The 14,184-nt window shown below is 38.8% G+C and overlaps 1 protein-coding gene across 1 annotated transcript; it reads left to right on the top strand.

Annotated features, from left to right (window-relative positions):
* Nucleotides 1–6,120: 6,120 nt before the first annotated feature.
* LOC106715336 lies at nt 6,121–13,459 on the top strand. Its single transcript, XM_045679940.1, has 16 exons — nt 6,121–6,266; nt 6,388–6,574; nt 6,643–6,841; nt 7,112–7,271; nt 7,404–7,559; nt 7,771–7,925; nt 8,001–8,297; nt 8,459–8,663; nt 8,814–9,015; nt 9,083–9,253; nt 9,729–9,867; nt 10,258–10,467; nt 10,817–10,943; nt 11,524–11,661; nt 11,979–12,139; nt 12,711–13,459. The coding sequence occupies exons 1-16, from the start codon at nt 6,209–6,211 to the stop codon at nt 13,098–13,100; spliced, it is 2,955 nt and encodes a 984-aa protein (XP_045535896.1). The 5' UTR covers nt 6,121–6,208; the 3' UTR covers nt 13,101–13,459.
* Nucleotides 13,460–14,184: the final 725 nt, after the last annotated feature.

Genomic DNA, 14,184 nt, shown 5'->3' with positions numbered 1-14,184 from the left:
GATATAGCTCGAGAATGTCTGAGAGATGAGGCAAAGCATTGGGCTCGAATAAATAGTATTAAATGGTCAACCTTTGAAGATTTTAAAATAGATTTCCTTAGAGTCTTTTGGGGCGAAGAGGAACAAAATAAAGTAAGGAGATTCATAGTACAAAATAAATGGAATAGACGAACACATCCTACAATGGTAGGCTATTTCTTGTTTGTCATAGAGAAAGTACAAAAGTTGTCATATCCAATACCTGAAAAACAAATACTTGCTGATGTCTTAAGACATTATCCTAAGAATATACAACAGTTATGGAGAATAGCTAAAATTGATACAATAATAGACACAACAGAATTCTTGAGGAATTTAGATGATATAGACAAACAAATGTTATAAGAGGAAATTTTAATGCTATTCACTTATTGAGATATTACAAATAATATATTTGTTTTTATTTTAAATCAATTAGAAGAGTTGTTATGAGTTGTTATAAGAATGTTTATTTTATTTTTGTTTGATGTAAATATTGTAAATATTTTTTATGAATAAATAAATGGGAATATGGGATTGGGTGAATGACCCAATCACATTTATTAATGGCTACAAATAGAAAAGTCATAATATGAAATAACATAATAATGTGTTATAACCATCCAAGGACGTATTAATAACAATATTAAAATGGAATATATATATGGAGGTATCTATATGTATATTAAATCCATCCAAGGACGTATTAATAATATATTTAAAAAGAGATGTATATATATGTATATGGAAACATATGTAAATATATATATGTTGTATCCATCCAAGGAAGTATTAATAACATTATTAAATAAATTATAAACTTATACATTTACTTTAACCAAAGACAAGGTTGATGGCATATTGATAGATGTGATTGGAGGGGTGATGGTGGCGGTCATTCCCTAGGGGTGGTTAAATATGAAGTGTTTGAATTTATTTAAAACAAAATTACATTATTATCATTTTTATAAGAAAATTTAAACAAATTTTACGTCAATGACTAGACATTGTCAGACATTAACATAAAATTTAGGGGTGGATTGTAACTAACATTAATAATTAATTAAAGAATTAATTAATAATAAAAGTACTTAATTAAAAGTTTAATTTTTAATGGATTTAAAAATCTTTTATAATATATTAATATAATATATTATTCAATATTTAGATACTTAATTAATGGATGAAATATATTAAAAGAAAATATAAAAATATAATGGGGAGTTCATGTAATGAAAGTTGGAAAAAAGAGTTAAAGTCCCATGGAGAGTTCGCGTAATGAAAATTTTCAAAATTTTTCTAAGTTGAAAAATTATTGAGTGTTCACGTATTGAACTTTTATTTTTTTTCCATTGATAAAAAGTACATGTTTGGACTTGGAATTGAAAGGGGAATATGAATTAATAATTAAAAATTTAGGGGATAAAAGTGGATTTTAATGCATGAATACCCTAGTAAGTAAATGGCTCGTGTTATACATTTTGAGTGCATAGCTATACATATGGTGGGTGTGTGGTGTGACCAAAGTGGAAATATGAGAAATTCCAAAAAGGTCAAAATTGAATGTAAATATGTTAATATATCAATAATAGATATAAATTGATATAACTTTGTATATTTTAAGAGGGGGTATACAGAGTTAATAAAGAAATATTTACATAATAATAATAATAAATTATTATTATTATAACACTAGACGCATCAATATTAAAATAATTATATGAGTGAAAGGTCTCAAAGAAAGTGCTCTGATAGAGACGTATACATAATTACATGAATGATAATGATTTCACATAAGTTGAAGGTCTCGTATTTTTTTTCATATTTATATATATATCTGATACCAACTGAATATAGTGGTGATCTAATCATTCGCTATATATATCAGTATGGGAGGAGTATGTGCTAGCGCTTCGGTGTTGGAATATACTCAGAACCATATCTTAGAGCTACGGCTTTAAGATAAGGGAATTCAATGTCTTAGAGGCTTGCTTCTATGATACATTGAATTACAAAACTTTCCGAAGTTGACTTAGACTAAATATATGGACTAAGAGGCTGTGAAGCTTGGTGTCTGGAAGTGGATTATATCGATCTAGCAAATATGTGAATACATACTTGCAGCAGTAATGCGTTGTGTATAAGTGCTGAGATTGTATACAATTTTAGTGCTGTACATTGATGCTTATTGCGAGACGATATGACGACTTGTGAAGGTTATGAGAGATGTTGTCTATGACATATTGGAATTGGTTTTCCATGAGTTGGTGATAGCACTCTAAACCGGAGCTTGTTGTTTATTGTCTACCGATGGTACATCTCTGATGCGACTATCACCGGATTGATTATTTTCCATGGAGTGGATTACTGAGTACTTCATAGTAGTATGAATACATTATATTGGTCTGAGTTGATGGAGGTATTTGCTAAGATATTGTTGTTTGCTGCGATATTTGGTATGCGTCTTGAATGATGTACATTGGAGATCTTATGATGATCTTGTGCAAATTCAGTGATAGCGCCTGATATTGTAGTATGACGCTTGTCTTAATTAGATTTGCCCAAGTCGGATCTCTTGCTTCGAGATTGCAGACTGTCTGACCTCCCATGTTTAACAGAATTAATATGGCCAGTAATTGTCCACATTTTGAAATGTTAATGACGAATTGTCATTGAGTGACGCAAATTTGATCGATGTCTATGCTTTGCAATAAGACACAAAATCTCACCAACTGAATAATTGAATATACTGATAAATGAATTTTGGCAAATAGCTTTCTTGATCATAGTTGGTGGAGCATATGCATTTGTCTCATGCGTGGTGGTAGCTGGAGGGAACAAAGTTCTCAAGGCTGCGAAAGCATTCGCTCAACGTTGGACCCCACCCCTTGAGGCGAGCAGTAGACTCACAATGCGCTCTACAGGCTGAGACCTGTGCTGACTATGACCTGAGAGTCTTGCCTTATTTTATTAACACCTGTCGGTGTACAACACGCATTGATATGCGATATCGATTGAATTTGTGCTTACGCACTGACAATGAGTTGATACTCACTTGCTGGTTCGCCAGTATTTATTGGAATCCAAAGGCCAACTATTGTCCCTACTTCGGGGGGAGTGCAATAGTGGGTCGGCACTCACCGCACACAGCGGGAGATGTTTTTGGAGCTGTGTGCCTCCCCACATTTTTTTTAAGAAATGAGGGGAGCGACTAATACTTGTAATGGGAATTGTAAATATAGCTTGTAAGCCTTTTACAAGTATAATAAAGATAATTTTTAATTTCCTTTAATTTTAATTAATTATTAAGAGATACTAAACTCGGATTCGAGAATGGAAGTGAAAAGTCATTACTCCAGATATAACCTAAAAGAATCAGTTACTATAAAAACACAATGTAGAACAAAATCCTAAATTAGACGATCACATATATAAAATATCCCTGGCACAAATAACAAACTCAATCTTTGGAAAGATATACAAATTTTGTGTCCTTAGTCTACTGCAAAATTTTGTATATTCTGAGAGTTTGCATATATTTTAAAAAGGATAGTTACAATATGCACGAAGCCCTAAGTCTTCATAAAAAGCTACAAAAAACATACCAATATTATAGTCATATAATTTTAAATTACTCTGTATATCATTACAGTGAACACTACATGTAAAACTACTTAATATTAAACTATTTTGATTGTAATTTCTAAGAAACAAAATTTACATGGGACAAATTAAAAAGCATACTCTTTAAAATCAACGGGATAAGAAAGTAGCAAATATTTAAAAACACAGCATATACCAGAATTAAAAACTCCTTTTGAAATCTGTTGAAAATGGTATAAAAAATGTGAATTGTTTCATTTATATACATTATACATACTATAATTTATTTCCCCTAAATTCAGGGTAATTTTTACAACAAGATGGTGGTATTATTTTTACGGGTAATAACCAACCAATTTGAAAAGAAGTTTAATATGGCCGCTTGTTTCCCAGATCTACAGTATATTATTTGACACAAATGACATCTGCGTTTGGGCGCATAATGTTCGAAAAATACTATTTTATTTTAGCTGATTTTACCCGTATTTTAACATATTAGTTATTACAAAGACTGTAAAGAACAACTAGTTTGTATTTTCTTCCTTATTTTGTATGAATACATGTGAATAAGTGCGTAGTTTCAGTACTTACGAGTGAAAGGTTATGTTTTTCTCTTTTCGCTCACTACGGCTTTTACAACCGACGATACAGCAGTATACCATGTTTTATAAACTTTACCTTACTAAAACTGTAATATCAAAATATTTTTGCACAATTACAGCCACTAAGTACTCACAATTTTCGAAAAATAGCACGAATGTCAAACTTTGTCAGGGACAACCTAGGTTGTTTGTAGGGGACAACCTTTGTTCCAAACAAAGCCCAAACCCTGGTACGCAGAAAGGGACGGAAGATAGTTATCCCTGTCTTTGTCACGTCACAGGAATTGTGTATAACTGTATCTCTCTCACTCACGGTATTATTATTACCGTGTCATAGACTTGTCCCCTACAAACAACCTAGGTTGTCCCTAACAAAGTTTGACATTCGTGCTATTTTTCGAAAATTGTGAGTACTTAGTGGCTGTAATTGTGCAAAAATATTTTGATATTACAGTTTTAGTAAGGTAAAGTTTATAAAACATGGTATACTGCTGTATCGTCGGTTGTAAAAGCCGTAGTGAGCGAAAAGAGAAAAACATAACCTTTCACTCGTAAGTACTGAAACTACGCACTTATTCACATGTATTCATACAAAATAAGGAAGAAAATACAAACTAGTTGTTCTTTACAGTCTTTGTAATAACTAATATGTTAAAATACGGGTAAAATCAGCTAAAATAAAATAGTATTTTTCGAACATTATGCGCCCAAACGCAGATGTCATTTGTGTCAAATAATATACTGTAGATCTGGGAAACAAGCGGCCATATTAAACTTCTTTTCAAATTGGTTGGTTATTACCCGTAAAAATAATACCACCATCTTGTTGTAAAAATTACCCTGAATTTAGGGGAAATAAATTATAGTATGTATAATGTATATAAATGAAACAATTCACATTTTTTATACTATTTTCAACAGATTTCAAAAGGAGTTTTTAATTCTGGTATATGCTGTGTTTTTTAATATTTGATACTTTCTTATCCCGTTGATTTTAAAGAGTATGCTTTTTAATTTGTCCCATGTAAATTTTGTTTCTTAGAAATTACAATCAAAATAGTTTAATATTAAGTAGTTTTACATGTAGTGTTCACTGTAATGATATACAGAGTAATTTAAAATTATATGACTATAATATTGGTATGTTTTTTGTAGCTTTTTATGAAGACTTAGGGCTTCGTGCATATCGAAGAAAATAGGACATCGTTTGAATGCTCGTCTAATGGACCTAAGACTGAAGAGATGCCGCGCTTTGTTGAAGCAGTACGCGGGAAAAAAATATCGGGAAATTCTTTTTTTGGAGTCACTCAAGACATCCTTGATTAAGGCAGCCGCCGATATTGACATGGACCTCGTTCGTGCTGTGATAGACGACTGGTCGAGCAGATTGAAGGCCTGTATTCAAAATCACGGATGTCATTTTGAATAAACTTTAGTGTCATAAGAATCTATGTTTTGTTAAGTTCATTTTGGTATATAAATGGTCACATAATGAATAAACTTGTTTCAATTATTTTATATTAAACATGTAACAGAATTTATGACTTGACTAAGTATTACTAAAAAAATCTGTTTATGTAATCTTAGTCACATAAACAAAAATTACGCATTGTTTTTTATATTTATTACGTTTATTAATTACAATTTAATTGGGAATATATAAATTGGTCTATATTAAATTATATCGTAATTATTCATTTTCGGGACAAAACAAATAACTGGTAACCCCAATCCTCTCACTTATATATAGGTATAGTCTATAGTACTCTCTATCTGTCCCTTACGGGTGAACGCGCATGCCATATCTATATAATTCTTCATCTGAGGCTTGCTACATGCTGTAATCTGTGAGTCAAATTTATTGATTTTGTTATCATTGACATGACATTGTCATTTGTAGATTGTAAACCCCGGCTCAGCTGTTTTGGAGTTTTTTGTAATATGTTTCCCGCAATATTTTAAGAACAAGTTGATTTCTGTATATAATGGCTCTTTTTCCAGCATATTCTGCTAGGTCTTTGGAGGAGGGCGACGATGACGCAGGTGTGTATATCGAATTTACAAATAAAACCGGGCTCAAATCATAACAAAACATTTATTTATTTACATAATTTTATTTCATATATTTTCTCACAAACTATTATCAAATTTTGTTCTTTCGTAGCTCGTTGGCCATCAGAGAACGATGATGCCGTGGAAGAGGAGCTTTTGGCGAGTGATACGGAAGAAGAAATGGAAACTTCGCCAGAAACCGAGGCGGAACCAGCGAAAAATGATGACTACTACGTAGATTGCAAAATGGATAACGGCAATCGTCGTGTCTCAACCCTGTACTATCCTGGCCGACCACAGTAAGGGGAGCTATTAATAAATAACTTGTTTTTGTTCAAGTTTAATAAGATTTACATTTATTTGTTAGATATGAGCGCAGCTGGTACCGGCTGGGCGAGGCAGATGGAGAGGGGGGGCAGCGCCCCCGCCCGCGTCGTTATTTCCGTCAGCGTGTACCAGATTCTACTGACGCGTCCGAGATACACGAGCGCGCTGCCACCCTACGCAAATCATTAGACGATTCACCTCATGATACGGAACTGTGGGAGAGATATATTGACTTCATGGTAAATATCTAAATATTGTGGTTGCGGTTACATTGAAAGTTCAAAAGTATTATAGAGAGATAGACATAGTCAAATGTGGATGAGTGTGAAACCTCTATATCTCTTAATAATCTCGGCGAGTACTACTTCATGCCAGTTTTGTGTGAGGTTGGTAGTATTTTACTTGTGAGTACAGATTGTTTGATTTCATGTGTCATTGCAGTGTGTCCCACTGTACAGTTCTAAGTATTTGTTATTTTTTTGTAATAATGATTTTTCTTATGTATATAGGAAACCTATGGTGGGGAGAAAGATGTAATAGATGCGGTGGAGCTGGCGATAACTAAGAACAGGAGGTCGCGGCGCGTGCGTATGCGCTGGTACTCCATCATGCGTCGCAATCTCCCTCCGCAGCCCTACGCGGAGCGTCTACGCCAGTGCTTGGCTAAAGGTTTATTAATTATTAATTAATGTTATATTTCAGAAAATAAGAAAATATTCAATTTTCCGATCATTTATTTAGGTTACACACTCCTTTTTTTAGATTGGTCTAAAGATAATCAATGGTTTCCAATACCAACAGAGCAGGATCTGAACCTCCGGCTGGAGCTGTGGCTGCAGCTGATGCAGGCGTCGGGCGCGGCGGCGGAGATCGGCGCCGTCACCGCGCTCGCCTCTGCCGCGCTGCACGACACACGCGCCCTGCCCCGCGCCTACCCAGACCTGCTCTACGCCTACGGTCAGTTATACCTCTACTGTCACATGTCTTAGTGGGTACAGAACAGAACTTAATGGGTTCAAAACAAACCTTTTATCAAGTATCATAACTGTTTATTAATGTCTACATTCTAGGAATGTCTGAAACCAACTTTGGACTTGGACTATAGTTTATAAAATGTTGGCCAGCTACTTTAGGCATCATCTCATTCGGGAATTCTAATGGTGTGCAGGCGTATGGGTGCGTGCGGCCGGCCTGTGGGAGCAGCTGGTGCAGCTGATCGAGCTGGTCGCCGCCATGAACTTCCCGCGCGCCGCCTTCCCCCCGCCGCGAGACCTCGCCCGCGAACGATGCCGCGAAATGAAGCTCCGCAATATCGAGGACAAGGTAAAACAGATCTAAATGAAATGTAATTAATGCATTCAGAATAATAATTTCATTAATTATTTTTAATCGTTACAGATTATAGAAAGTGGACTGCCGTTGCCCACGGTGTGGGTGCGCGTGGAGCGTGCGCGCGCCGCCGCCCACTGGCGCCCTTATCTGCCGCCAGGCAAGGAGGAGGCGGGGCCGAGCGGCGAGGGGGCGGGGCCGGGCGGCGAGGGGGCGGGGCCCGGCGCCGCGGAGGCGTGTCCGCTGGACGACGGCGGAGACCCGCAGCGCTCGCCGCTGCCGCACGACGTGGCCGAGCTGCTGCAGCCCGTCGTCGACCCTCACCAGCTGTTCAGACTTTCAGTGCGCCTGCTCATGCTCGCCAAGGTAATTGGATGATGGCGAGTCACCCTGAAAATTGTTAAGATCGAGGAAAACTAAAAAAGCTCAGGTGGATCTGGAGAAGAATAGTCACGAACATATTGAGGGCTAAGCAAGAAGAAACCGTGGTAGACGTAGTTTGAGGGGTGAGGTGTGTGGTGGCGCAGGTGCCGCTGCTGTGCGGGTCGGGGTGGTCGATGCGGGGCTCGTGCGGCGCGGGCGGGGACTTCGAGTGCGGCGAGGAGCTGCTGGGCGCGCTCAGCACTGCGCGTGCGCTGCCGCCGCGACACGCCGCGTACATAACGCCCGACATCGCACAGCGCATGCTCGCGCTCTTCATAGACCCCCCGCACTACTTCACAGATGAATACGGTATCATACTTCACACAATTCAAATGTCACAATTTTGTTTTCAAAATAAGTCATATTTGTCTCGCTTTATGCTTTATTCCTTTGGTTTGACAGATATTTTCTGATATTTAAATGGCGGGCGGCATGTACAGTTTTGTGACTCGATGTCAGGTTACTTGACGTGGGTGAACTCCCTGTGGGAGGCGTGCTGCGGGTGGGCGAGTGGTGTGCGGCGCACTGCACTGCTGTGCTGGCGACTGCGCTGGCTGCGCGCGCTGCTGCTGGTCGCGCACGCCGGCAGCGCGTCCGCAGCCACCGGCGCGGACTCTGCCACAGCGGACGCAGAGATACGACGCATGCGCGCCGACGCACAGTACGTAATAGCCTTGATAAGAGTGATATATTGTTAGGACTGAGTTTTAACAGTTTTGTGTGTGCAGATGTATCTTGCGGAGGTTGGCGGGGTCTGCGCCGCTGCCGTTTGCGGAGTGGGCGCGGCTGGAGGCTGCAGTGGGCGGGGTGACCGGGGCCACGCGCGCTGCGAGACACGCCCTCCGCGCCGCCATTGACGAGCGCGACATTCCGCACCATCACGTGCTCTACATCGCCAGGTCAATTATCTTATTTAATATTATAAATGCGAAAGTTTTAGATGGATGGATGTTTGTTAGATGGTATGGAGATAGGAACAGCTCAACGGATTTTGATGAAATTTGTTACAGATGTAGACAATAGTCTGGAAGAACACATAGGTTACTTATTAAGGTTTTTTTAATTCCGCGCGGACAGAGTCGCCGGCCATAACTAGTACTATTACAAATGACATATTGAGTACATTATAGAGACAATAGAGAAACAATGTACCGACTACAAAAAAAAAATGTGTGGGCGTACATTTTTACTGTACGTACACAAATCGATGGAAATGGGATATTTACTTCATAGGTCATAGGTCATACTTCATAGTTTTACAAAAGTTTTCTTTAAATTTTAAAATGAGATATTAAAAAAAAATATGAAACTTCATTATTTCGACTTGCAGTTGTTGATGTATTGTGTCTGATGTTAAACGTATGAGTGTCACAGGGTGGCATGCGAGGTTGGCACGACCGAGGGTCAGCCGGGGCTGCTGGGTGTGACGTCACTGGTGGCGGCAGTGCTGCGCCAAGCTGACCTCCTCGTCTGCGGCGCCAAGCACCACGACCTCGTGCGCGCCTTGGAGATTGTAAGTATACCACGAGAGAGAGCGAGATGAAATCATGTGAAAGTGAAGAGTTTGATAGAGAGCAAAGATACTGGACCATAAAATAATATTAGCTAATTATTAGCTTACTTAATAAGTGTGAAAGTTAAGATGCATGTACGTTTTTTTTTTTAATTATCTCCAGAACGGCTCAAGGGATCTTAAAGAAATTTGCCATAGACGTAAACATAGGCTACTTATTATTTTATTTTTTTTAACTCAAAGCAGACGAAGTCGCGGGCGGCAGCTAGTAATTAATATACGAATATATCTATCATCTTGTATTGCAATTTTACTTGATGAAAATGATTTTTTGATTCCATTCACCCGGATGCAGTGGAATCGCTTTCTGATGATGATGCTTTATATCAGTGCGAGGAGAAGTGCAACGAGTTGCAGCACGAGTCCAGGAGTGAGGAGTTGGGGCAGGGTCAGGGGGCGGGGGCGGGGGATGCGTTCGAGGAGGACGAGCTGAGCGTGCTGCTGCCCGCGCCCGCCGAGTGGGGCGCAGTGCGCGCGCTGCTCTACTCGCCCTGGCATCGCGCACGCGTCCTCACCGCACTCATAGGACAGCCCTACACCGTGAGTTGAGCCTCACACCACCTCACAACACCTCACACCACCTCATACACATAGACACACCTCATAGTAACAGACGATCTCATAATGCAGCTCTAAACCTTCAGTGTGATGAGGTCACTCGGACACAACTTGTATTAAACCAATAAAAAGACTTCATATGACAGCCCTACACCGTAAGTTGAACCTCACACCACCTCACACCACCTCATAGTAACAGACGACCTCATAATGCAGCTCTAAATCTCACACACGGACATAATTTGTAGCAACCAATTCAAAGACTTCAGATCATCCCAGCACTGTATGTGAGGTTCATACGACCTCATAACGTGTGTGTGTGTGTATGTAGGGGGAGAGTGCGGCGGGGGGGAGGTTCTGGGAGCAGCAGGCGACTGCGCTGGCGGCGGCTGCGGGCTCAGCTGCAGCTGCGCGTGCGCTGGCACACTACTGCCCGCACAGCTACTACCTCAACATCGGTCTGTTAACATTACAGAAATAACTGGCTTTCTTACCATTTTATATTGTCAGCCATTCTCTCAAAGACCTGAGTTTACTCGGAACACAAGCTTTGCAGGCAGACATACAAATAGACAAAGGTTTTAAGAATTGGTTTTTCGTTATTAATAACCTTTATACATCACGTGTACAAAATATATAAATACAGACATTCCAATTATATTAATATGTATAGACTAGTTGTCGCCCACTACTTCGGCCGCGCGGAATTAAATACATAATTACATGATAAGTAGCCTATGTGCTCTTTCAGATTATGTTCTACATCTGTGCCAAATTTCATCAAGATCAGTTATGGCGTTTTGGAGATACCTTGAAATAAAAATTATTTATTACATTCATTACTATAATATTTATACTTTCCTTAAACTTATTTTAATTTAAATTAACTTGTTTATTTCTATTTTATATTAATTTAAATTTCATATTCGCATTTATAATATTAGTATGACTATTTGCTTATGTACTTACTAATGTTTTACATTACACTTTTATTTGTAGTAATATAATCATATGTTTATAAAAGAAGTATATATACAGTGGGGTCGAGCGCCCCGCTGTGGGCGCAGGTGGGCGTGTCCGGCAAGGTGGGCGTGTCTGCGGCGCGGGGCGTGGCCGCGCTCGCTGCACTACTGCCCGCACTCGGCCGCGCCCTCATCTCTGACTGGGCGCCCAGAGGTTTATACTATTATCAATACTTCATTCCATCCATCCATCCATTCAGCCTCGTTACGCCCACTGCTGGGCATAGGCCTCCCCCAAAGATCGCCACAATAATCGGTCTTGTGCAACCCGCATCCAGGATACTCTTGCAACCTTGACCAGATCATCGGTCCATTTCGCGGAAGGACTTCATTATTACATACTTATTATTAATCGCGACTCTGTCTATATATTCCAGATCATTCTACATCTATGCAGAATTTCATCTGTTAAAAATTTTTGGAGATAATTTATCGTCATCCATCCATACATTCAATGTTATCTGGTGTTAGAGAGTGAGGCATTGGCTCGAGTGGTACGTCGTGTGGTGTACAAGGAGGCTGGTTGCGGTGTGCTGGGTGTGGTGCTGCGGCTGGAGGCGGAGGGCCACGCAGCACGACCTCGGCTGCCTCACGCGTTATACTCCGCACTAGCAACTGCACCACATCACAAGGTTAGGACACAAAGATACATCATCGTCACATGCCCACTAAAGGGCTCGGAGCCTACACCAAGTTAGAGATGACTAGGACATAGTCAATCATAGCCCAGTGTGGTTTAACTTTACATATATCATTGAATTTCTTCTCAGATATGTGCAGCATCACGATGTTTTACTTCACAGTAATAACGTCGGATAAATGTACATACATAGCCAGATTCGAACCCAGGACCTGCAAATTGCAAATCAAGTACTTAATCTCTGACCCACCGACGTTCTTTTAAAAACTAAGAAGTTTAATACACATTTACATGTGTAAACTTTTTTTTTGTTAAATTAAATGCATCTCCTCCTATCCACCAAATCCACCTCCCCTTCCCATCCTTTCTTTATAAGAAAAGGATGGGAAGGGAAAGAGGACTAAAATGAGTTCTCCAGCACCACACTCATCAGACTGTACTTGGAATTACTTCCACTTGACGTCTGTCTTCTGGTAGGTCGTGGTATTTCACTGAGCGAGGACAATTCCTGCAACAGATATAGTTGACGTCTACCACTGTTAAAATTGTTTAAACTGTAACAGTGGTTGTACGTGCGAGGTGCAGCATGGTGTGGTGGTGAGGCTGCAGGTCTGGCTGATGCCTTGCTGGACAAGCTGCTGCGTCTGCACGCTCTACCACACGAGCTGCAACCGCTACTCGACGCTCACCACCACAAGGAACACCGTAACGTGACTTCGGGACACACAGTGACACTGGAACACTCCGAAGTGACACTGGAACACACTGAAGTGACACTGGAACACGCGGTTAATGCGGAACCTGATGCACGTGATAACATTGGAGGGTATATATTTAATGAACCTATCGATGTATTCGATGAGGGTCAGCGTGTCCCGCTGGAGGAGAGGCGAGGATATGAAGTTCTGCGAGATGAGAATGATGCTGCAGACGAGGGATCCCGCGGGACGTAAGTATGTATTCAACGAAAGTAATTTGGGGAACAAATATTGTGTTCCGTATCGGTATGGAGGGTCCAATCTCAGTCAAATGATCATTTATCTATTTTTTATTCGCTGATCTTTTTTTAGGCAGCTTTTTAATTAATACAAAAATGCTGACTGAGAGTGGCCTTTACGATGTATGTTGTTGGAATACGAGTGAACTTTTAGCCTAGTTTTTTTTAATTAGTGCTTGGATCAACGCTATAAAACCGACAAATTGACAACTAAGTTAATTTATAATCTAACTGATCTATAAATTTACAACAAATTAAAAAATAAAGTAATGCAAAATTTGCAAACTTACCAGAATTTTCTTCTCTTTAATGAGCACATTTCGTAATAAATTATTATTAAAAAAAAATAGTCAGATTATAAACTGACGGTGTACAATTTTACGGTGACATAACAAAATAGACTCGTTCAAAAACACTATTAGTTAAGTATAAATAGTATTTCCCCGCCTATTTCAATATAAATAAATGCATTAGTACATAGAAATATATTTTGTTAATATTTATGTGCAATATTTATCCATACGATAATGAGATTTAAAAAAAAAAACGAAATAAAAAACACCCACTAAAATAAAAAGTAATGACACATTTCTGCAAGTTATTTATATTAAAAAATAAAATAAATAAAATAAAATAAGCCTTTATTGCTGATAATAGAAAGTTTTACAATAGTGTTTTTATCTATAATATTACGTTGCGATGAATTAAATAAAATTAACAAACTGAAACTAAAAAATGTAAATTTAAAGTTATGTTAAAATTAAAACTTAAACTTAAAATAAATACAGATGCAAAATTTGAAACTAATGTTAAAATGTAACTAAGATATAATATGTCTGTAATCTACACATCGGCAAACGGATACTACCGTTTTTATGTATCAGCGTGTCTTTCGACAAAGGCCTCCTCTAACACTTTCCACTTCTCTCTTTCTTTTGCGAGACGGGTCCAATTTGGGCCCGCTACTTTTTTAAACTCATCTTCCCATCGTTTTACTTTCCTACCCCTGCTCCTTTTATTCCCTCTTGGATACCATTCAG

The sequence above is a fragment of the Papilio machaon genome, chromosome 11 (assembly GCF_912999745.1).
Source record: "Papilio machaon chromosome 11, ilPapMach1.1, whole genome shotgun sequence".
Lineage (NCBI taxonomy): Eukaryota > Metazoa > Arthropoda > Insecta > Lepidoptera > Papilionidae > Papilio > Papilio machaon.
Note: the sequence above shows the minus strand (reverse complement) of the source record. Positions and strands in the feature narration are given on the sequence as shown.

Coding starts and splice junctions, on each gene's coding strand:
- LOC106715336 (XM_045679940.1), top strand. CDS start 6,209: ATGGCTCTTTTTCCAGCATATTCTGCTAGGTCTTTGGAGGAGGGCGAC. Junction 7,560..7,770: donor AGACCTGCTCTACGCCTACG/GTCAGTTATACC, acceptor AATGGTGTGCAG/GCGTATGGGTGCGTGCGGCC. Junction 10,944..11,523: donor CAGCTACTACCTCAACATCG/GTCTGTTAACAT, acceptor GTATATATACAG/TGGGGTCGAGCGCCCCGCTG.